General features: G+C 38.2%; 1 protein-coding gene across 3 annotated transcripts in view; it reads right to left on the bottom strand.

Moving 5' to 3' along the window:
- TMEFF1 (transmembrane protein with EGF like and two follistatin like domains 1) overlaps positions 1-24452 on the bottom strand; it is a 111612-nt gene extending 87160 nt beyond the window's left edge. For 2 of the 3 annotated variants that reach the window (XM_085310689.1, XM_085310687.1), the window contains exon 1: positions 24028-24349. In XM_085310689.1, the coding sequence (XP_085166815.1) occupies positions 24028-24280 (253 nt within the window). In that variant the 5' untranslated portion in view covers positions 24281-24349. Of the gene's footprint in view, positions 1-24027 lie in introns of all 3 variants that reach the window. The other variant, XM_085310688.1, reaches the window with a different exon arrangement.
- Positions 24453-26042: the final 1590 nt, after the last annotated feature.

Genomic DNA, 26042 nt, shown 5'->3' with positions numbered 1-26042 from the left:
AAACACTCTTTTTTCACAAACAATTACCTTTACTAGGTCATTTGAAAACAAAGTATGCTTTAAAAAATGCTTTATATGCTTCTCACAATACTTGCATTTTTGTAATCACACATTTAACACACATTTAAGCTATACATTAATAAGCCAATAAATACAACTCTGCAATGTAATTTCTGCAAAAATACCTTTTCAACCAAAGTAGTTAGACTGACCATTTATTATGTCATGAGATGATAATAAAATTACAAGGAATAAAATTAGAAAACAAAAAAGAGATGCTTTACTATACATATTTATAAATTGATTTAGTAAGTATTTAAGATTTATTTTTTAAATATTTTTTAAATTTTATTTTTAATATTTTAAACACTTTTCTAAATAAATCATTTGCAATTTCTTATTAAACAGCATTTTTTTTACACAAGTTCTGTTTGGATATTTACCACAAAAGATTTCAATTGCAGCATCCTAATTTTTATTTCATACTATATAATTATGTATAAATGTGCAAGCATTTTTAGTACTTTGTAAAAATRTAGAGAATGTTTGTGATCTCTGATCACAAACATGAAATATAAAAATAYTGAATTTCATATTTTAAAGTATACTATCACATTTTAACACAAACCTATATATGAAATCTATGTCCCTGCAACCCCCCTCTCCCTGCTCAAGGAAAAAAAAGGAAATTCCGAAATGAAAGATCTGAGATTTTTCTTTCTTAGCAGACTGAAAAGAGAGATCAGTGGGCATTTTGGGGTACAGTCAAAGAATATTCAAAACCCTAACAGAGAACAATCTTCAGGGCATGCAAGTCCGCCCACTTCTTTTCCTAGACCTTTGGAATTCTGTACACTGGAATACTACAATGTAGACTGATGGAAATTTTGGTTCTGTACTTTTAAAAAACTGGCAGACTGCTCAGAGTGTAGGAACAGGTGCTCTTTAGTTTATTTAGAAATAGCATCAAAACCTGACAAACTCATTGCTAAGATCCTCACTGAAACTGGGCTTAAAATAGGAAGAAATTTGTTCACCTACTGTTGCTTGTAAACCTTTATTTGTACTTGTAACAAACACCAGCTTGACCATGAGCAGACAGGGAATCAGAGTACTTCCAGAATTAGGAGCCTCTGTCTTTTAAGACATGGCTACTCAAATGGTGGTTTCCAAAGTGGATGTAAACAGTGCATCAAGTTTTTCTGGACTTCACTGAGGTCTGGAGAAGAAATGGGAGAGATGTAATGCTTATTTGTTCCCTCACCATGCAAGCCCAAGCAGGAAGCAATTTGGTATGGCTATGCTGGACAAAAAGCTGTGGAAAATCCCCGCTCTCCACATATCTTCCCCATTCAGCCACAATCAATTTCCATTCGACAGCTGGAAGTACCTGCCTCACTGCACATGCACACATGCTCCATAGAGGAATAACAGGATGCCAATAATAATCACTCAAGTAATCTCACTCTGCAGCTTAATCAGTAGGACTAAGAGTGGCATCCAGAACAGCTGAAGGTAACGCTAGATACAACCGATGGAGCCAACCAAATTTTGCTCTTTCACTCATCCTGCACTGAGGATGCTACTCAAAGAACACAATGAGAGTGTCTTCCTATTCCTAGTATGGGGAAATAAAATCTTGCTGGAAATTCCTACACTTTCATGATTGCTAGGCCATTTTATTACATGCAGAGCACAAAAAAAGTTACTGACACAGTTCATGAACAACAAAATGTCTGCTCCATGCCATGAGAAATTCAAACTCTGGGGAAGAGGAGAAAAGTAAAAATACAGAATATTAGGAGTGAACATAAAGTCCAAAGAATTCTTTAGACTTTATGTTCACTCCTAGTATTTTATATTGGACTTCTGAATGGACTTTTCTTGGAAGATGTGAATTTTAATGGAAGAAGAAAAAGACAGGGAACCTTGCCAGAGAACATGACTGAACACACTGCAATCCACTGCATTAATTCACTTTTCATCACTATCAGCATTCAGATTCAGATCCCAGAAAGGCTCACACTTCAGTATAAAAAGAGAAAAGCATAAAATCCCATAGTGCCATAGAATAAACCACAGATGATGGGCAATTGAAGATGTGGTTTCACTTTCAAAACCTACAACATAGCCCTGTCCTAAATCCCAGAAGCTAAATTCCCCTTCAAGTCCTTCTTTAACATTGTTGTCATGCATTTTCATGATTGTTTTAAATAATACAGAAATTTACAGTGCAATTATTAAGGGCTGATTTTAAAACACACTTCACACTGAGGTTCACTCCTCTCATTGATCTCATGGCATGAGATTTAGCAGGCCCTTCTGTATAAGAGATTGTTCTGCACAAAGACTACGCTCCTAAACATTTTCTGCCGTGTCCAGTTAACTAACATCATTTTGCATTGGTAGATATCGTATATAATAGTGTAAAGTGGTAATATGACATATCACACTAAAAAGCTTTCACTAGAAATTTTCTTAAGGTGTAATATAGGAGACAATCCAGTCACTTTATCATCTTGGAATAGTGAAGGCTTTTGCCAAACAAATCAACTTCTAGTGTTCAACAACTCCTATATTTATCTATTAGTCAGACAGCTCAATCAAACACTGTCCAAATGTCAGACAGCTGAAATCACATTGTTCTATGGAAAATCTCAACATAAAAATGACTATATCTACAAGATAAGAAAGCCAACTGAGCATTTGCTTTGTCTTTGTCACAGTACTGAGTAAGAATTATGGGAGCAAAGTATGATTTAAATGCCCTAGTGCTGTGAAAAGAAAAGAAAAAAAAAAAAAGACAAAAAGAAAGATACTCTACAGCAATGTCCTCCTAGTTCTCCTATCTGCATCTAGAATGTGTCAGCAAAAGCTTTTCAGAACTAACAGTCCCCTTTTAGGCAGATGGGTGTATTCAAGGATTCAAGGGAGGATTCTGCAATTAGAAGACTTCCGGATTAAATACTCACTGGTCTGTGCAACTTCTGGGACAGTACACTAAAACACTGTATTTTCCTTGGGGTTGAGGGAGACCCCATAACTGAGCCTGTATTCAAGATATGTTTTTCAGATACAGTTGTAAATATTAACTTTCACAAAAGAGCCATGGTTCATCTATAAACATTCATTTTAACCATTTTTCCTCCTATGGTACGCAAAAAGACATACTAAGTCACCAAATCCAAATAAAAGTAATGATATTTGATTTCAAAATATTTTTTTTTTACTTTAAGACCTGAACAGTAAGCTACTTCAATTTTCTGAAAAATTCTGGAATGCATTAAAAAGTATAATTCTTTCTGGATTTTCTATACCTTTCCAAACCAATTTATATATATCAGTCTATTATAGACTTCACAGTATGCAAAAATACCCACATGCAGGTAAATGTAATGATTTGAAAACCTAAATTAAGGCACTAAATTTCATGACAGAGGCTCTTGCAGTTGTTTTGATAAAACTCAATGAATATCAGCTTTTCTCTATTAAGCTTTGACAGTGTAATAACATAATATTTATGCTGGGTAATAACTACTTAAAAAAGAGAGAGAGATGATTTCCTTTTCTAAGCCATAGATACAAAACTACAACATCATTTGTGTATTTCTCCATATAGATTATGGATAAAAGTAAGTCATTCAGTGATTGCACAAACAATATTAATCGGAAATAAAAATTGTACACTGTTTCTTTGTCACAAATCTGATTTTCTCAATAGAAAATTTCAAATGTACATGTAAAGAAGAAGGTAAAAATTAACCTTTACTTTTGAATAGAATGCTTGCTAWATTAGTTTATAAATATCTGCAGCATCTATCTAATTCATTTTAAAATTGAACTCTTGGAATAAAATCAAAGTATTCTCTGAAAACTCTGACAATATAGTTTACTTCTTTTCAGCTAGAGAGCACAACTGAAAGTCTAAAGGAAAAAAAATCAAATTAATCAAATGTTTTGAGTGAATTATATATGAATGATGAAGATGAAAAAAACAGGTTGTGTATGTTCCAGGTCTCTGATTCCAAGGCAGATAAATACTTAGCAACTTTTACCGTAAAGATCTGATCTACTGATTGCAGATTAGGCACAGCATCATGTATGTCTTGATTTAATTTTCAATTTGAATTTATTTGCTTTTCTCCAAAAAAATCAATAGATTTTCAAAGGTACTAACACATTAAGTAATAAACTTCAGCTTGTACCTTTGGAAATCTGGTGAATAATAGATCTGTATAATTTACTTCTGTATAAAGTAGCTTAGGAATTGCATCTCTTTGAGATTTTTTAAGGTATCATTGATCTAATACCCAGATTTGTTAAATCTGACACATACTATTAAATCCTTCACTTCAATCTTCACTTTCAATATTTTAGACAGTTGAACACTCTAGCTCTGATCTAACAATACCATTAAGAACATAAGTACATGACTTCAGAATTAAGCACATGCATATTTTCAGTCTTAATCCATCATTTTTTCCAATGGAAAACAGTGGAGTATGGAAAAAGAGATATTTAGTTTTCTAGTTGGAAACCACAATAATGGATGTAACGATTTAGGTAAAGGAGCAGAGGAAGGAGCTGTTTTTCTTTTAAGAAAGATAAATATAAGAAAGAAATTAGATGTTGATTAATTGATTTCCCATCTCCTGCCTCCTAAAGTTTCTTTCTGGAATCTTAAACACATTGATCTTTCCTCTTGATTTACTTTYTAGCCCTCTTATCCAGTTCCAGAGCTAGATCCAATCCCCATCCATTATTCTCTTCTCCCTCTTTCAACCTTTCTTCACCCTCATTGCTATCCATGATATCTTCTTATCATGCTCACACCAACACCTTCTCCTCTTATTGCGCTCTGCCTCCCTGACTACCTACTCTCTCTTGATTACATTTCGCTCGCCAGTGGCTTCTTGCTCTGTGGGCTCTCTCTGCTTTTTCTTTTGAGTGCAACACAACTTTTTCACTTCTGTCCAAGCTGATGTCTCAAAAGCCCCATATTTACTCGTCCTTCTATTCTGCCTTTTCCTCTTTCTGTTCTATTAACTCTTACCTGGATCTCAAGCAATTTTCTGTCTTCATCTTAGTGTTTTGAACACCTAATGAAGACCTCTTCCTTCTTTCTTGTTTTAGTCTGCATCATCATCTTGACCCAGACGATAATAATGAACTCTTCTCTCTGATCTTCTGATCTTCAAATTCCTCTTCTCTGATGATTAACTTTTCTCATACCACACACCTTATTTGCCATCCTGCCACACTTTTTCTGACATCCAGCCAACTACCCTTTCTAATTTCTGTTCTACACTGACATACACTGACCTTAAGCAGATTCTTGCTACATAATGACAGGTAAAGCTTTTCTAGCTCCTCAAAAAGCTATTTGCTTTTGTTACTTTCCTGCTACCCTGTCCAGTTTTGACTCCACACAGTGATTCATGTGGAGTGATTCATCTTAGTAGCAATGTGGCTGCAGTAGTATGAAGTTAGCATAAAATAGAGAATTTACTAAAAAGCAGGAAACACAATCTGGCATCTCACTCACTCTGATCTCCTTACTTCATCCCGGACAAACAGGGACATCGCTATGCCTTGTTTTAAAGTCCTTGTACTTATCATCCTGAATCTATCTCCTCTAGAAAAGCCAGTTATCTCCTGTATTTTTTTCAGCTATACCTTTACATTGCTTTGATTATTCCCCATTTTAAATTTACCTTTTTGGAAGAGTGCCCACTTAGCTAAGAGAAAATTCTTAATGAACCATAAACACAAAAAGATAGTACACAAGACATGTAAATAAAGACAAGCAACAAAAGAGGAGAATAAAAGCATTTCTTGGGTACTTTTGCACAAAAAACAAGAAGGTCAAAGCCCAACTGGAGCTAAGACTAGCAAGGGACATTCAGGATAAAAAGAGATGATTCTACAGGAATATTATTTGCAGAAGTAATTTCAGGAAAAACGTTGGTCTGTTGAAGGATGGGGAAGAGAACCAAGCAACAGACAAAACAATAGGTTAGTGTCTTTTTTTGTCTTAGTCTTAGCTGACAAAGCCTTTTGTCAGATCCCAACAGATACGAACCTAGTTTGGGAACGACAGAGACAGCCAACAACAGAGAAGTAACAGTTTAGAGACTACTTAGAAAAGCTAGATATGTTCAGATCYTTGGAGCCAGATGGGTTTCACCTAAGGAGGTTGACAGATGTGATTGTGAGGCTGTTGTCTTTCATCTGTGAAAAATCATGGTTAGAGGAGGAGGTTCCTGGTGGCTGGGAAAAATCTAAAGTTATTCCCATCTTTAAGGCAGACTTAGGGAGCAGCCAGTCAGCCTCACCTGAGTCCCTGAAAAGTCCTCTTGAAATCCACCTCCAAACACAGAAAGGTCAAGAAGGTTAGCAAGAGTAGTCAGCATGGATTTGCCATGGGCAAATCATCCTTGACCCAAATAACTTGCCTTTATGAAGAAATAACTGGCTATCTGTAGGAAGGAAGAGTGATAGAGGTAAACTACCTTATTTAGCCTTCTGGCACTATCTGGTATAGCAGTCTCATTTTGAAGCTGAGGAAATACAGTCTGGACAGACAAGACTGTTAGGTGGGTTGCAAAATGGCTAGACTGACTGACTTAAAGAGCAATAGTCAATGGCTTTATGTCTTACTGGTAGCCAGTAAAACACAGAGTATATCAGGGACAGATACCACTGAGTATCTTCTCGTATGGCCTGTGATGAGATGGAACAGATCCTTGGCAAGCTTTCCTACTGTCCAATACTTGTGAAGTGTGTTTCCATAAAACAAAAGGAAACAACTGTATACTTTACAGAGTGTTTCAGATCAACTTTCTTGCTAAAGTGGAGAGTGTTCACAGCTCTCTCCAAAATAGCCTGTTTTTCCTAAGGTTTGTGCTCATGAGTCAAGTTGGCAGATGTAGCTCTTTTAAGTTCAGATGCTGAAGTAAACCCCAAAGAGATACTGAGTTTGAGCAGGCTATAAATCATTAATGATTCTATCACTTCTTTGATGAAGTGATTAAAAATTTCCCACCAAGCACCTTTCCAGCAATTCTAACTCGGGGAAAAAAAATCCTCTGAGATAAAATGTTTATGTTTTGTATTTTTGTTTTTGCCACTCAAGGTGAACTTGGTCATTCCTTTCTGTGAGCTAGCATGCATTCTTGATTTAATCCTTTCTTTTTTCTAGAGCTGTGTTTTGTTTTCTTTGCTTGTTTTTGCTCTTTATAGAAGATACAATAAATTTAATACCTCTGTGAGGCTTATATAAATTGCTATTGTTGTGACTGTATTATTGCCAAATTTAATGATTTATTTTACAAAGTGCTTGAGTTTATATTGCTTCTTCTCTGGTACAGAAAGGTTTGGACATGAGTTCCTGCTACAGAAACTCTTATAGGCACAGCAAGGATGCAGTTTAAAAGGCTGATGAACTGACACAAGAGCTCACTGGGACTGATGGGAGATGAAGCCTCAGCTCTCCTCCTCAGTTCTCCCTGCTCTCAGCCTCATGGTCCTATTGCATCTGACACTTGCTAAAACATGCAGTAAGCCACAAATAACACTATGAGAGTAAAATATCCACTTCTTGCTGGGTTTGTTCTCTGCCATTTTTTACTGAATTGACTTAATTTAGAAAGGGGTTAACTGAGTGCCAGATGTGGGACAAGGTGTGGTGTGACACAGCAGGAGGGGGAAATTGTGGCCAGAGAAGGGCAAAGGGACAGAGCTTTCTACCTCTCTGCAATGAGGAACTAGTACTTGGACTCATAAAACCATACTTAAGTGAAGCTTTCCATCATATTAAAAAAAAAAAGAGAGAAAGAAAGAAAGAAAAAAAGAAAACAAAACTTTGATTTTCTCTTCTTACTCTAATAATTTTTTTTTCCTATTCAGTGTTATGTTATGACATTATTCAACTGACTTTTATGTGAGGTAAACAGAATAAGTGTTTGATATTTTTGTTTTATTTTCCTTTCCATAGCAAGAAATAAACAGGCTTACAGAGCTGTGAGAAAAAAAGCCGAACACTGTTTTTGCAGGCATATTGGTAAGGGAACCTCAGGAAAATTCACATGGAAATAAGGGTGAATATTTGAATTATTTGAGAAAGTGAGTCTGAGAGTCCAGTAAAGCATGAAGAAAACTGTCATTGGTAGGGATAATATTCATTTCATCCTGATAGAACAAATCTCCATAGAATCATAGAATCAGTAGGGTTGGAAGGGACCTCTGCAGATCATCTAGTCCAACCTCCCTGCTCAGCAGGGTCACCTAGAGCATGTTAGACAGGGTTGCATCTAGGCAGGCCTTGAATATCTCCAGAGAAGGAGACTCCACAAATGTAAGAAATTTCATCAGCCATTTGCATTTAGAGTATCTTTCTGGAAACAAATAAAATGTTGGTCTTTCTAACTTCTAAACTTTCCTAACCAAATCCAGAGTTCTTTAATTGTAACTGGTAAGATGCAATTATACACAGAGCTGGCTACACTTTTAGTTAATGTTTTTGTAACACTTCACATCATAAGAACCTGTTTTAAGTTATTTATGGAATTCAGACTCATTGTTTTAACAGAAAATTTCAGGAAAATCAGCTGTGTTGTTTCTAAGAATGAGGTTAGGGCACATATGGTGTTTTATCTTTTTTAAGTAATAAAATTGCAACTTGTATCATTAAGTTGTTTGTGTTTTCCCATGTTCTTATGCAAGAGCATAACATCATAGGTGGAATGAAACAAGTATATTTTCCAGGGCTCAGAGCACTGCATTCTGCTACGTGAAAATCAGCCTAATCTGTCTCAAATTGTAAGCTGCTAAAAAGGGTTTATCTGTTACACGGGTTTTCAGTAACACCACTAGTAAAATTCTTTATAGGCTTTACCTTCCATGCAGTTTTTCCAGGGATTCCAGGAGTGCTGAGATATCAGCACCAAAACCAAGAGTGGGCAAACTGTGTCTTATGCATACGTTCTCAGTGCTCTCCTGGATGGACCACAGAAAAGAGGCTGAGTACAAGTTGAGAGTTATCTATAAAGGGAAGAGATGAACACAGATGCAACAGAAGCACAAGAGGAAAGTTAGAGGACAGGGACCATATAAGGGAAGAGGCAGATTTATGAAAAATAATCACTAGAATATACTCGATTTCAGGCCTTGACAGAGAGCCCAGGATTGCTATGTCTTTCATTTCTAGTAATAGAAATTCTGTGACTTTTTTCAGATGACTGATCTGCATAGGATAACTAATCTCAGTGGTATCCATAATGCCTTTAATTCAAGAGATATATGTCTACTGCAGTCTAGTGGTTTTAAACTTTCTCAGAGCCTCTTAGAAACCAGTGTCTCCTATGAAATTCTCCTATTTTCCACAGCTCCTGGTAGGGAGGATTTTCTTTCTTTCCTTCTTTCTTTTTTTTTTTTTTTTTTTTAAGCAAATCAAGTACTCAGAAAAAGATTCCTGAATTAATGTTGTTCGAGCAAATGTAATTCCTTTGCCCTTGTGCAAAGCTAGTCAAGTTGTTCCAATCAGACTTTCCAGGCATACTCACTAATTGGGCATTTCTTAATGTCTGAATGTTTTTTTCGTAGGCAATTGTAACTGACCAATAATCCCTGTAATAAAAGAAGGCTCAGAGGAAATAAACACATGCAAGATGCTCTTCAAACTCAGGAAGATGCAACCTAGTAATCACAACTGTGCATGACTTTATCTTAACTTGAACGTGGCCGGAGGGTGACCTTTGTTTTAGAAAGGAGTTGAACAAAAGGTGTGAATGTCTCTCTGAGATTAGCCAGAGCAGCACGGGGGAAGTGGCTCAGCCCAACATAGAGTATAAAACCTAAACAACCAACAGAGGAAATTTTGAAGAGAGCAACGGGTTGAAGCTGGCTTCAGCCCACGTATTCCTTTCCGGCGACTGGGGATGCCCRGCATGGTGATGGTGAGCGTATTACAGAGATTGGTAATAGCAATTGCGCTCATATTGTGATTTCAGTATATTACTGTATCACTCTGCTAAATCAAAAATCCCGTGTAACATCAAATACCTTTAAATTAAACTTTTATATTAAACATTGCACTCTCCGTATGTGTGGAATATCTAAATGAACCTGGTCAGAGAGTATTGGACTTTGAAAGCAATTCAAATAGGATGCAATAATTCAAAGTAGTGGAAGCTGTCCATTGCATACATCATGTTCTATTTAAAAAAATCTAAGTGCCCTAATCCATTATGTTCCTAACATTCAAATTTTCACTCAAACATAAACTCTAATTTATACAGAAAAGGCATAAACTATSAACAAATCAGGGCTTTCAGGCTAGTCTGGTCCATGCACGAGCTTTAGAGAGCTCTGAAAATACATCGACTATGAAAAAAGCTAGTTTATCTTCCTGAAATAAGGAATTTCTAAACATTAAAGTTATAAGAGCAAGATTTCTTACAATGATGTCCTTAATGTCCTTATTCTCTTCATTATAAATTTTTAAAAATAAATTGTATATTAAGCTTTTTTACACAAACTTTTAAATTCGACTGTCAAGAGAAGGATAAGCAAATAGTGCATGTTAGGTGAATCAGAGAAGCCCAAGAGTTAATAAAGAAATCGATAACTGAGGATTGGGCTTCAATGTAGAAATAGTGACCAAGGAGACTCAGCATGGGAGATCCCTTCCAGCCATGTGCATGACAATCTGTCATTAATCTGTTTGACAGATCATCAATACGATAGCCAACCAGACAATATGACAAGATCTTTTATGTGAATATTACCTTTTTATTCAAAGGCACAGAAGAAACACTTAATTTTTGAGTGCTGTGGAATTTAACTAGATATAGAAAATGAAACACTGATATACTTAAAAACATGTAAGCTACTTATGGAAAACATTAAAGCATGTTTCATTAGTTGTATTCTGAAAGATTTTAGTCACAATGTTGAACATTCTAAAGCTACAGACCTTTTCAAGAAGGAACCTCCAGATCTCTATGGGCCCTGCCAGCCTACGTCAAACTAAATAATTTATAGAAGTATCTTAAGTAATCATTGATTTCAAATGAAAGATGAAGTATCTTTTTATTTTCAGAATGTAATATTTAAACTAATTCCAGTCAAGAGAGTATTGCTTACGTAMGAGATTGAAACATAACAGTTAAATCTGGTGGTTTCAAAAATTAATAGAGAAAGCTTTGATTTTCCTCTTGCAGCTTAAAGACTCATTAAAATCTATTAAGAGATCTAAAAATTATAAAWCTATTGCAATGTATTCTTAGGATACACACATCTCTGTAAAAACAGTATTAGAATCCTGTTCTGTGTAGCAAAAGGAAATAAATTAACTCTTGTGTAATATCCCTGAAACATAAGCAGTATGAACAGTGCTGAAGAATAATTAGATTTGCATAAAATCCTCCAAACCCTCACATACTCAGCTATTTATGGCTGGTTTTGAAAACAATAATTACACGGTCAGAAAAACCCTGGAAAAAAAAATAGCAAAATAACCAGTGACGTAGAAGTCATGGGGAGAAAACAAACAAACAAAACCCCAGTAGGTTATTCAGATTTCTTAATTAATTCTAATAATTCCAGTAAGTCACTACCACGAAAAATCTGTGTTATAAGTTCTATTTGTTTTAAACTTTAAGAATTGCATTATACTTTTAAAAACAAACCACCACTGAGGAGCTGTTCTGCTTATTGAGGTATATTTTCCTCCTATATGTATTTCTGTCCCTGAAATCTATGACTAGTAATTCCATTTTACCTGCTTGTTTATCCTTACTGAAATACAAGGAGAAATACTATTTCCAAAGCTTCTGCTAACCTCCTCTGGTAGTCTCAAAAAGGTTTTGGGAGATTTGTGAATTTATAGTCATGCTCAGCACAGAAGCTGTATCATAAGATATATTTAGGTGCCCCATTATCTATTCAGAGCTGGGGCTAACGCAGCACCTGGTAAAACCACCAGTTTAAAAAATACAGAGAATCAATGAACTCCAGACCTCTCAGAGCTAATGGTATCTCTGTAGACTCCTAAATAGCCAAGTTAGACAAAGTGACTAGTCTGTGATACCCAACATTTTGGACAAAAAAAAMCAAGCATTATTTAAAATGCAGACAAAAGGCCACCACTCTTTCAAATATATTCCTCAGTCTGAGAAGTTCCCATTGTGCCACTCACCCACTACAAAGCAGATGACAATTATTCACTATTCCCTGCTGAGGATTCCCTCAGCAAATGYGATGCCAGATTAGCCAGCTTATTCACTGTTTTCCCTGCAGTTCCTGGAACTGAGGAGACCAGTTACCACACACTGTGTGAAATGTGCCTACTCAGCTCACGGCTCTTGAGGGAGACTTTCTAATTCTCATCATCTAAGCACTAGTACCTGGGTTATAGCAGAGAATCAATGAACTTGTGAGTCCAGTCATGCAATTCGGTCCCTCTCTTGGACGTGGACATTGTTGCAGCTCTTGTTAGTCTATGGAAAATTGAGTGTTTCTACAATCTGAATTTGTAGTGCTCTACAACTTTGCAGATTCTTACTGCTTACCCTGTACACAGGAAAATCTGTTTTTCACAGGGACTATGATCTGGGAACTTCTGTTGATTTTCAATGCTAGTTAGCATATCTGAAAAAGCTTCTTGGATAGTGGTTATCACTCAGTTAACKTCTTTGTTTTTGTAGGAAGCTTTTTCTAAGAATCATTTAAGAGGAAGGAGGAAGGAGAATCCAGAAAGGAAATTCTAAGTCAATGAAGAAAAGAAGAAAAAAGAAATTATTAGGGGTATTTAGGGATTACATTTACATCATTTACAGGGACACTCACTAACTCACTACCAACCGACTAACTCTTCACCAACCTTCCAAAAAGGAAAACCCCACCAAATTCCAAACAAAAGAAAAAAAAAAAAAAGGAGTACAGTACAGTATTTAGATTTCCTATCTCATATTTAGATTTCCTATCTCCCTGGCTTTCTGCAGAAATGAAACTGGTTACCTGTGGAGGATACACAGGAGCAGTTCCATGTAGCTTTCTGCAAGTAGAAGATGCTTTCCAACTCTCAGCCTTTCAGCCAGTTACAGAAGTAACTTTGCTGCCTCACACTTTGGCTGGGACCCATAGCTAGTTTTTCCACTTGTGCAGACATCACACAACAGTGTGACTAGTTCCTGCTGTTCTCTTTCCTACCTGCAAAAGCAGCCCATATACGGTGGCACTTCCCAAAGAACCTAATCTCGGCCTAATCCTTATAAAGAAAAAAAAGAAAAAAAGAAAAAAGAAAAAAAAAGAAAAAAGAAAAAAAGAAAAAAAAGAAAAAAAGAGCACAAAGGCCATTTTTCTTACTACCAATGGCTTACCATGAAAAATTAGAAAAAATCATTATGAGATTTTTTTTTGGGTTGTTAGAGTGAAACTATATTGATCTCCTGTAGCATAAGAAACTAAAAGGGACAAATTTTTAAGCTTTTTATGGAAACACAATTATTGCATAAAGCTAATGTTAGTGTCTTATCATCTTTCATTATGTAAATTGGAATGCACAGTACTGTGACTTTAAATAGTATACAAATGTGTATGAATATAGAATATTAATAAGTAATATAGACTATAAATAAGAATATAGAATAGTAATAATAATTCCTATGGCATAGTAGCCTATGTATTCAGGAAACAAATGCGAAGGTAGCAAAGAATTTCTTTTATCTAAATTAACTATTTCACTTTTAATTTTGATATCAAACTATTTAATCATTTTGTTCAAATATTATTAGTTTTTTGATATCTAATGCACTGCTCTAGATCAGTTTTATCTAGTGGCTAATAAAGCATTATGTTCATCTCTTCTATCTTCTCTGTGAGGACTATCTTTCTACAGTGCAGTATCTTTTTTTTCTGTTTTAATGCAGCTTTGTAGTGGATTCCTAGCTCATTATTTTTTCTGTTATAACTCACAAATCCCTTTCCCCATCAGTGTGCTGGATGATTGATTCCTTGCTCCTAGACTAATTTTTTACATTAGACTGCATTCACCATCTGCTAGACAGATCACCCAAAACACTCATTCTGAGTCTGGTTCCACTGTTCCTCTTTGCCTGGCCAGGAGCCTAAATATCACTTGCAAATGTGGAAGTTGTGTTTTCTCATCTGGATAACTCTGCTATATTGCAGATAGAGGTTTTAACAAACAGCATTCAGGTGATGATACATCTCACTACAACCAAAATATCCCTTTCTAAATATCAGGCAGTTGTTCTTTGTGTTTTCAAGCCAAACTTTTGTTTTATACCTACCACAAGCACTACATTCTGATGTGAAAAAGTATTCTCCTTCCAGCTCAGAAACAAATTTTGCATATTTCAGACATATACATAGCTATTTTCACAAATACATTTATTTTGAACATAAATGTCTGGACAAGCAAACAACCAGAAAGACATCCATTGCACTTAACCAGAGAAGAAACACCATGAAATAAACTGTCTTTCAAAACCATGTTTTGTATAAGAAAATTTTTTTATAACTTTAACATGGCTATTTTTCTTTAACTTTTATAACTTTGAAATGGTACTTCCATGTAAAAATKTCAAGACAGGAAAAAAGAACTCTGCCTTGAAGAATTCTCTAGGTATACTTTTTTGTGAGAAATAAAGGATGGAATAAAATCTACCAGAGGACCCAACACTTTAGAAAAGTACCAGTCCATCTGCCCTCTACCACAAGTGGAACTGTTGCTTATGGGGATCTCTTTAGCCTAAGGATTTTCTGCTGCTTTCCTCTGCCCTGAGGACACATTTGGCACAATACAATGACCCTTGGCTCTCCCAGAGGGATCAGTTAAGGAAGGCAGATAATCAGAGTCGATGCTAATTAGCAAAATGTAAACACCGAATTAGATCAATGCTTCCTTAGGTTTTAAAGCAACAAACTGCTGTCAAGCTGCAACATCTGAGCAAAAATTTTTTTTTACTGAAATCTGTTTGATGTAAGATTGCGCTGCTTGATACACCTCCATGAAACAGCTACAAACTTTGTAACTTGACCTTGTGGCTTATGACACATTAAGAAATAAAACATTTTCAAAAGCATCCACATATTTTGGTTTTCTAGTCTATTTTGGATATTTTCTGTATATGTACTGACACCTCCAGCTGACCCAGATTTCAAGATTTTATGCTGCATTTGCTAAGCTTTTGGTTTGTATTAAAATTTTAAAAGAAATTTCAGCAACTCCTGCAAATGATGCCTCTCTTATTTGTTGTAGTTATGTGTGAAACCATGCACAGTCTGGAGGAGACTGTAGGAGAGCAAGTAAAACTCTTTCAAAAACTCTTTTAAAAAGTAAAACTCTTGTAAAACAAACTCTGTGAGTTTCATGCCCCAGCAACAGAGCAATAGTTCATGCACTGCTAAAATCTGTGCATTTACATTTGGTTTTATATAGTCCAGTGCACGTAGATGTGACAGCACAATTTCACTGTGCTGTTTCTTCTTATATCACCACATGCAGTGTTCACAAGAATTTACAGAGAACTCTTAAAAACTTCTAAAATAGTATTTTTGGACAGCAGTAGGTAAGTATAGGAGTAGTAAGAATATGTAAAATTGGTGAAACTGAGTTGGAGAATGTCAGTCTGGGAAGCAATCAGGGCTGCATCTGGGGTGAGGTAGGTGGAACTCCCAAAGTTAGGCATTTCATATTCACCTTGAACACACTGCAACACACTCAAGGACAGATAAACCAGACACTGACTGCATTCAGCTCTCTGGCTCACCCAGCCACCTCCATTTAACTCATCTACTTTCACATTGCTTCCCTGTGACTGGTATCAGGCAGACAAGACATCCCAGGGTCTTTCCTTGAAAGACTCAAGACTTCACCTGCCAAAAAGTCAGGTAGCTGAAATCAGGCTGCCTAGGAGGCTTTGCAGCTGCCCAGAGTCAGATTTCAGGAACATGCTGGCCTCCAGACCACACTTGAGTGCCACTTCACATACCGAACAGACACACAGCTTGTAGGCATCCTTTTTCTTCTGTCAGATACATTGCACTTGCTCTTTTCTTCAGTTGTATCCAGTGGGATGTTCTATGAGTTCTATGAAGGCAAAGTGCATTTGCATCTTTTTACCTTTTTAAGACATGGGGGGATACAGACAACTGTAAGGTCTCAGTCTGGCACAAACTGGCTAAAGGATGATCCAGAAACCACACAAAAAAGTTAGGTCCTTTTGGAAAAAATACTGACAGTTCTATCTTGCTCCCGGTTTTCTTCTCCTTTATTTTATGTTTTCCTGATGGCCTTAATTAGCACTATTTTCAAACTGTGGATGAGAATTCTGCCAGCTCGAACATGGTTACATAATGTCTGTGTTTCAAGACTATAATTGCAAATAAATTTATTTTTAAGAATACTAAGTCAGGAGAGAGGTATTATAAGGATTTAATTRTATTTTAAATCAGCTCCTTTAAACATTGCTGCTGTAATACAAGGCATAATCTATTATTGGAAAAAAATTGACTTTTCAAGTCCTTAGAAATCATCTACTATAATTAACACTTAAATTATTCTAAAATAAATCCTGAAATCACTGGTTTAACACTGCCTTTTTATGAAATCGCACTATGACCAGTGATGTAGTTTTACAGTAACCTACAAATTGAATGTTTATATCAGCATATCATTAAATTACTAGCTTAAACAGAGAAATTGGCTTCAAAAAATAAAGGTGTAAATGCCTCCAGAGTATATTCAGACTCACAACCCTAGCCAGCCAAATTTTCAGATGTAACTCAGTCAGCAAGAACAGAGTTCTTCTAATGACTATGCTAGGTGCTCACAGAGTTTCACTGGCATCTTGCTCCCCATTTCAAGCGGGACAAATGTTCCCTAGTAAGAATCTTTAAGAGAAGAAACCGACCTGACATTTCTTTAGGTAAATACAAATAAATTGAAGAACATATGACCCTTAAATCCATAATACTTAAATAACTAATGACACTACTAGATATCTACCTAATATAAAATAATTTCACTCTCATATCCCCATGAAGCCTATTATGAACTAAATTAGAACTACAGATACATTGTAATTATTTATCAACACAAAGGAACAAATTTAAGGTTCTACAGGTAATCTTAGTTGCATCAGATCCCGGTTGTGATTGCCGATTTGTGCAAACTTATTTTTAACCACACTTCGTCTGCATCTTCTTATCCTTTTCGGAAAGAAAAATATTACAAATAGTTTGTCAATAAATGGTTTCATAAAATAAATTTGATTCTGGAATAGAGTCAAACATGCCCTGCTCTAGACACTTAGCAGCTCCACAAAAAAAAGACTGCACTCTCTCATACTCTTTTTTTTTTTATTCCTGTATTTCTCTTTATTTCTAAATTCTTTTAGAATTTTAAGATGATCTATGAGTATACTACAGCAATAAGATTAGAGAGGATTACTTAGTTTACAGTAGATCATTTAATTATAATTTTATTACTATTTAAAGCTATTCTTATGATAGAACACTTTAAAAGAATATTTTCTACAGAACTTACTTAGTTTTCAGCTTGATTGAATTTTATAGACTGTTTACAAAAAGAAAAGATTTAACTTCAAAAATGTCAAGATGTCCTCCATCTCGCTTTTCACCCTACACTTATCAAGGAGGACAAACACTAGCCTAAGAACTTTTAGAGTCAGAAAAATGTATTATTTTTTCAGCATTCATAGTACTCAAATGTTTGTCCTTCCCCAAATGCTGCAACTGTCACTATCCTAGGAACTGCTGCTACTACTCACTTTTGCAAACACACTCCAAAACCCGAAAACAGGCTAGAAAAGTCAAAAGCACTTTTAGTTTATTGATCAATGGTGGAATGTATCAGTTCTAGAAGAAACCATCAGGCTGTAAGTACAAAATACTTCTCCTTATATGAATAGCAATAAAACGGCCACACTACTCTTAATAAAGACATTTCTTATTTTCCCTTTAATGGGATTTATAAGAGAAGTCCTGGTACAGAAGGGACACAAATAAAAATAACCCCACCTCACCAACCCAAACCCTTAATCCACAACAAAAAACACACACAACAAAATACACAACAACACCCCCCAATGCGCGCACATACACACACACACACACACACACACACACAMAAAAAAAGGTATTTCTGTTACAGCAGTTAAGATGAAGAACAGGTAAGACCCAGTCTTGAGGCCATATCTGATTCTGGATTACAGAGTCACATGATCTTAGGCACAGACAGGGTTGAAAGGACCATGCCTCAGGATGATATTAGCCCAAATTCATGCAGATGTGCACCAGATGGTTTGGACACAGACAGGACTAAGTGAGCTACACATGCTCTTCTCTTTCTTATCACAGTGGGGCCTGCATTTCAGACAACACAGAAGCCAACAGTGAGGAAGAAGCTCTCTGAAGCTCTGTTTGGTCAAGCCCAGTCATAAACTCAAGCCTTCCCCTCACAGATGTGATCAGTTTTATACCTCTTTCTCATCCCAAGCAAAAAGATGAAGTTTTCAACTACAGGTGGCACATATGGTAACATGCTTTAAAATAGTGACATTTCATTCTACAACTGTAATATGCCAATAAATAAAATGAGTATTTTTGAAAGTATGCCTTCCCCTCAATCCTGACAGATCTTAGATGCTTCTGACAAGGGAACCCTTGCAAAGATAATTGAACAAGCTTCTCTGTGGAAAACYGTTCCCTTAGGCACCTAGAGCTCATGTGCCAGGCATTGTATTTCTAACTTTAGCAAATTCTTGCTTGTTTAATTTTCAGCACTTACTTTTGGGAAAAATTCTTAATGTTCTTTCTACCTAGATCATTCTAGGAATGTTAAATCCTTTGGAAGGAAGCAACRTTAGTATAGGCAGAAGAGAAAGGTGTAGTAAAGATGATTTCCTACTAAGACAGTGTATTCCAAGTATTCTATTACTTTGATATTGCCATTCTGAGCTCCATTTTGCCACTTCCTATGACCCCCACAAGTGTCAAACACTGAACAAGAAAGCACTGCTGGTAGTCCACAGATAAAATGCAGAMGGTATGTTCTTAATTCCTAGTCGTTGATTACATCAGGAGATTGGTGTACAGYTTACACATACCACTACAAAGTGGTACACAGACAAGATCTGAATAGATTTAAAAAAAAAATCAAAAGGTGTATGCTATGTCTCTTCTACTGACACTGGTATCCAGTGATACTGAGTTTGAGGATCCTGCTACAGGGTCTGCAGAGCAGACTTTCTGACATTTTACAAAAAGAGTCACTAATCTAATAGCCTCTGCTTCACGTCAAGTGTATGGGGGAACAGACAATGATCTCAGCAGGCAGTGCCAATTTTGTATGAGACTAGATTCACGGTGGCAAGTAGACCAGGAAACAATAACCAGACAAGAAGAGGCGTTCCTTCTCTATGGTATCTCATGCATCTCACGTAACAGTAGCCATACTTTGAACTCACTGCTCCCTCTTTGCATGTGCACAGTAATCAGCAATTAACATAATTTTTCTCTTCTAGTGAGATAATAGTCAAACTTATCATCACTACATGTTCCTGCCTTATCCTCCCATCTCTTGTTGCTCTTCTCAATCCCTTCTGTACCCTTCCCAACTCTTCTTCCTCTAATGCTATATTTACATGGTGTTTTGAAAACAAAAATATACGATGTGGCTAGTTCTTGAACACATCTGTGTTCATCCTTTGTCCCTTAATCCCATTTTCAGCTTTATTTTTTTTCTCACACTGCTTCCTTACAACCTTCTTTTTGCGTATTAGTCAAGATGTTCCACTCACACCCCTCCTCAGAGCCCCTCCCATCTCATCCTACTATATTTTAAAAAATGAAAATACATGCTTTTTGCTTATGGTTGTTTTTATTCCTGATGGCTTACCACTTGAAACATTCCTGTCTAACTTGACAGAATTGGAGGGTTGGAAGAGACCTTTGAGGATCATCTAACCCAATCCCTCTGCTCAAGCAGAATCACCTAAAGCATGTTGCGTAAGACCCTGTCCAGGTAGTTTTTGAGTATCTCCAAGGAGATATTCTTTCAGTAAAGAATATCTCTAAGGAGACTCCACAATCCCTCTGAGCAACCTGTACCAGTGCTTTGTAATCCTCGTTTCTCTCTTCTTTCTACTATTTTCACATTCTCTGTTTGTCTAATCTACTCTATGAATTTTTTCATGGCAGAAACCATTTCTCTAAAGTTAATTTCCCATTTATTAGGTTAAGGATAGCTCAAACACCACTTTCTCTGCTCTCCTATCTAAAAATTTATGAGCTTTTTGACACCCTATACTTCAAAGCTCAATGAACAGTACATCATACATAGCCATCTCCATGTCACAGACTGGATACTTTCCTTTTTCCATCCATTCCCTTCCCTCTGCACTAATCAGTACTTTCTATCTAGTTTTATCTACAAGCTATTGAGAATTGTTATTATTATATTAAAAAGAGAGAGAGAGAGAGAGAAAGAATGAGAGAATGAGAGGCATTCACACTCCTCAGAAGAGGAATTCTATGGAAGGGAGAGTACCCTTAGATTTTATGGACCTCATTCAATCTTCAGTAAACTAACTTTAGGCAATTTTATCTTCATCTACTTTATTTGTCAAGAATTTAAGAAACTGAGGATAACATACCACCACGAGACTTATTGGGAAGCATGGAATCATCATAAACAAGCATATACTATTATGTAAAGGAGCAGGAAACCAAAACACTTACTAACAGAAACATATCACTGTTAATTAAAATGTCAGGTACATAAATCCAAACCAATGCACTGAGCAATGCCTATTGTTAAGACCATGTATCTTGCACTGAAATTTTTTGTGTTTGCTCAGTTAAAATCTCATCAAATTCTAATCTCTGTGGCCGAAATTGTGATTTGAGTGTATCTCACACTGGGGAGTTAACTGGACTAAAACAAAATTCCCAAATGCAGTGTGCCTCTGGGAAGTACTGATGGATTAGGAATTCATGAACTTACTACATTTTGTGCTTACCTTTACACTCAGTTAGTAATACTCTGTAGTTCTCAGTCTTTACTTAGGACAAGACTATCTTGTAATTTGAGCAGAGAAGCAAGTATCACTCCACCTTACTGCCAGTCAGCAAGTACCAAAAATGTTACATAAGATACAGGTAAAGCTGGGAATAAAATAACATCTCAAGCACAAACCCAAGCACAAACTTCTGATTTTTGCTCCATTCTGTGTAAAACTGGGCTATTTCTGTATACCTAGCTTTATGGAACTCCAGATGAATAAATGCTTAAAACTCCACATCATCAATTAACTTTATATAGTCATATATACAGTATATATTTATACACACATAGACATTATAGTTAACTGCATATAAGTCTGTCTTCAACTGTAATCACTTTATTAGATGTCCTTCCTAAGGCCAATGATGATGCAATCACATCATAATTTAACAAAACACGAGACTGTAATACATACAGAAAGGGGAGAATCAGGGCTTAAAAAGCTACCTTAGCTTTCATGTTACCTGCCTGTATTTTCCACTCTGCAATGTTCTGTTGCAGCAGCTCTCTCTTAAGGAATATATTCTGAAGGAATTACGAAAGGAGTTTGGAATTTCTTAATGAAAAATAAAGTAGTACTAGTATAGATTTTATAGGTAGCTATATAATCTAGTGATGATAAAATGTTTTAACTTCAAGGACTGTCCCAAGAAGTTTTAAAAAACTGTTCCAGGACAGAAGATCAGATGCAAATATTATAAATTACTTTCCATACTCAGGGAAGCAGAAAACATAATTTCTTTATTATTTCCTTATTTTAAAGTCCAAATGTTTGAAGAAAAAGTACTGATAATGTTCTTCAGTTTAACTTTCAGTATAAATACTAATCTATATGATAGTGCTCCACTGAGAACAGTGCTAATGTCAATGTATCTGGCCCCATGTGTAAATATAGGAAACTAATCTTTTTCTGGGAATAGCTTAACCAGTAAAAGTTAAYGAACCTATACAGAGGTAAGTGAGGGGAAACTCAGTCCTCAGCATTTAGTGTTGATATTAGTTCTTTTAAAATTAATGTTAAGAACTGAGGCACAGCAGTTTTGTGCAAAATAGTTAACACACTGAGTTTTGGATTTTTGAATTAAATTGTTCTTTCATATTTTTACAGCTACACTAAAAAAAGTGCCCATCATATATCAGTACAGAGTATAGATATTTGCATCTGCCTATTTTTACTAGAATAATCATTTTAAGCGTCTTTGACACAGCATACAGTTTTCTAATTCCAAGACAGAAAGTCCTCTATCAATGATGGTTTCTAAAGAATAACAGTATCCATCCATACACGACACATCTTAAGAAACTTCTTCATATATTCCATCAACCTTGCAAATTTAATTTCACTGATTTATGCAGTCGCTATGTCCCAATGACCCACATGTCTCTGATGGGTAAGCCACTAATGCCACTGGCACATTAACCTATTTAACCTCTCCTTAAAAATAAACATGGCATTCATACAAATAGAATAAAAAAGCCAAGCAGCAATAAAACGGTAGTATTGTGGTACCACAACCTATTACACTAGACATCAAGATTGGCAAAAATTAAGAATAAGTAAGTGTATTAAGAATGAATAGTAGTGAGGTTTATTATACTGCAAAGTTTTTTTAACATTGGTTGCTGGTTTATAAATTTGATAGCCTACATTACCACCATCATCCACATTAAATAGGAGAAACATCCCTGTACCAAACACTCATTTCTTAAAAGCTGTTTTACAGAATTATGACCCTTCCCTGAAAAGTCCCAATAGCTTCTTCCAAAATACAAATTGCCCTATAAAGACAATGAGAGCAGCAGGTTCTGAGCAGAGCGCAAGAAATGTTCATCACCTTGGAGAAGGCACTTTATACAGCTTTCAGCAGCAATTGTTCTAGTGGAATAAATCTGTTACTTTAAAAAGGAGGCATTCTCAGCAATTTTTCATACCAAAAAAAAAATTTAGTTTATCTGAATATTTTAGTTTGCAGAGGAAAAACAACTGCTCCTAGCAAATTATAAACTTTATATTGCACCTATTTACTTTGTTCTACTTCAGAAAAAAATCAGTCTACCACATACCTCAAGATTTGAGATAATGTGCTGCTGTCACACTGAACCATCCATTCACATTAAAACTGTACTATATTAGCATATATTAATGCATAGCASAGCAAAAGATAATAAAGCCATGGAACCAAAACAGGAAAAAAAAATCCTGTAAAATGTTTTCTGAACATGGAACAGAGTATTTGCTGTCTATATCTCATCCACAGTGAGTCTACACAGCAAGGAGAGAAAGATGGAGAGGCTACACTAGGTCTCAAGGTCTGTATACACGAGCAGAGAGACAGGAGAAGTATTCCGTGTAAACGCTGTGATAGGTTACGCTCACGTGGTACCTCCAGGCTATTCCCCCCTTCCTCAAGCAGAACAGAAACAGCGAGGAATGGGAGCCCCGTGGGGAAGGAGACCGGAGACAGCCCCGAGGGTGCCTGGGGCGCACCTGCCCGTACTGAGAACGACAGGGCTGAAGAAAGAACAAAAGCTGAGAGATGGCGGCAAACCGTCCCCTCGCTTGCGGGGGCCGAGCGCTCCCGCCCTGGGGCGGGGGTGGGGGAACGGGAGGGAGGGCGATCCCCAGCCCGCCAGAGCCCCCGCCGCGAGCGCCGGGGCCGAGGCTGGGCCCGGCTGACAGCGCCGCTCCTTTGTCTTCCGCCCCGCCGCGCCGCGGGGAGGACAAGGGAGGGCTCGGCGGGCCGGCCCAGCCCGTGCGAAACCAGAGAGGGTCAGCCCAGGCTCAGCCTCGCCACGTGCACGCGTGGGCGCGCGCTGCTGTGCCGGCGACCACCGCGGCGGGGTCGGGCACGCCGCGCCTGTATGGACAGCGCTGCGGGGGACCCCGCTGGGTGCTGCCGGCAGGGCATTACCTGAGCAGTTGATGTCTTTCCCCTTGCCGGTGCCGCCGCTTTGGCACTCGCTGCCGGGCAGAGGGTTGGACGCGCGGCTGGCGGGCAGCGCGGAGAGGGCGAGCACCAGGAGGGCCGAGGTGCACCACAGCGCCAGTGGCGGTCCCACTCGCAGCAGCGGCCGGGTGGCGGCCGAGCTGTCTCCCACCATGGCGAGAGGGCGGCCAAGGAGCAGCGTCGGGGCGGCGGGATGGCGGCGGCAGGCCCACGGCATCAGCTGGAGCCCGGAGTGCCGCCTGAGCGGGACCGCCTGTTCTCCGCCGGCCCACAGCAAACCTTCAGCATTCCCGCGGCGGTGGCCAGTAGACCCGGCGCCACCGGCGCTTCGCCGCGGCGGTGCGCTGTGGTGCCCACAGCCCCACGGGGGGCGGCAGCGGCCGCGCACTGCTGGCAGGGCCGCTCCCCGGGCGCGGTGCTTTGTGCGCGGCGCTCGGCAGCGCCGCCGCTCCSGCTACAACAAAGGGAGCGGAGCCGAGGCAGCTGCTGCCGCCGCCACTGCTGCGCAAGGAGGGAGGAGAAAAGGGAGAAGGAGGGGGGAGAGAGAAGGAAGCACACGTGATAGTAGCCCCCTCCCCCGGGACCCCGAGGGGAGGTGATGGGCTCCTCTGCACTCTGCGGGCAAGCTGAGCGGCGGGACGCGGGTGGCGTCCTGGAAGCAGCTGCCCACACAGCGAGGACCGGTGGTGCCGTTGCCTCCCGTGAGGGCCGGGCCGGGCCGGGCCGGGCCGGGCCAGTCTAGTCTAGGAGAAGGAGCGGCGCCGGAGACTTGTGTAGGGCACGGCAGACCCCTGGGTGCGTGCGGCAGTGTGGCTCTGGCAGCCCCGGCCGGTTGCTCGGGGCAGCCGGTGGTAGGTGCCACTGAAGGGCACGAGGGAATAATAATAAAAGGCAGCTGAATGAAGAGCGGGTCTTTATGTGAAAGCCCCCAAGGGTAGCGAGGAGGTAGTGCCTGGTGTATGTTGTTTGTCATCCGACAAGATGGTTTATTATCCCTTAATCAGCAGGAATAAAGCAGAGAGGGGTCACGCCAATTAATTTTAAGTCTTGATTTTATTTTTTAAGCATGCAGGAGCCTAGCACCTATGTCAGGAGTACTTCTACAAGTCCAGATAAGTTCAGATRCACAGTAATGTAGTGGCTTTTGTAACAGAGGGAGGAGGGCAAGTTTATGGAGCCCTTCCAGAGAATCAGGAGGTGGAGTGCCAAGCATGTCTGGAGTGCAAACTCTCCATACCTTACTGTGTAACTTGAAGTATTGTGTAATTTGACAGCASTGGGATCACTTTTACGTAAGGAAAACATAGGAAGTATTTGTACATTCAACAGGAGATTTTCCTGAGTCAGTTGTTGCTTATATTTGGTACTATTTTTCCAGTATATCGTACAAAGTATTTGCTGTTCAGGACCAAGAGCTGCCCATTTCTTAGGTCAACCTGCTGCTGCATGCCACGGTCTAACTCTGAAGTATGGTTCCTGTGCAAGGAGGGAGACCTTAGAGCAGTTTGCTAACTGCAATAGTCAAGAATAAGGCCATAAATCCATTCATAAGCTCTGGGTAAGCACAGTGGTCAGCCATGCAAAGTCCTTTTTTAGTACACAGCTGAAGAGCTAAGTTTTGTATTACTAAGCCTGAAGGCAATTTTATTTCATTATATAGCAGTCAGCAGTGACTGTCTCTGCCATGTAAACATGTTTCTGTAATTATTTTCTCCTTTTGTTAATAGGAATGATAGAAGAGGGTATGGTGAGATCTCAGAAGACCTCTGCTGCTTGGCAAGGTATGTTAAATTGCATGGAGCCTTGTTCTGCTGTAACTAGGCTACCTTAGGTGTATTAGCTACATTATTTAAAATTTGCTCAGTCATCTGCATTTTACAGATACAGGCAGATGCACCTTTTTTTAGGCTTTAGGACATGGAGATGGCACAGATCTTGTGTCCTGAAGCTATTTGCTATTAGCTATTTGCTGTTGTAGG

The sequence above is a fragment of the Rhea americana genome, unplaced genomic scaffold, assembly GCF_003343005.1.
Source record: "Rhea americana isolate MKP2758 unplaced genomic scaffold, rheAme1 scaffold_323, whole genome shotgun sequence".
Lineage (NCBI taxonomy): Eukaryota > Metazoa > Chordata > Aves > Rheiformes > Rheidae > Rhea > Rhea americana.
This window is presented reverse-complemented; position numbering and strand designations above follow the sequence as displayed.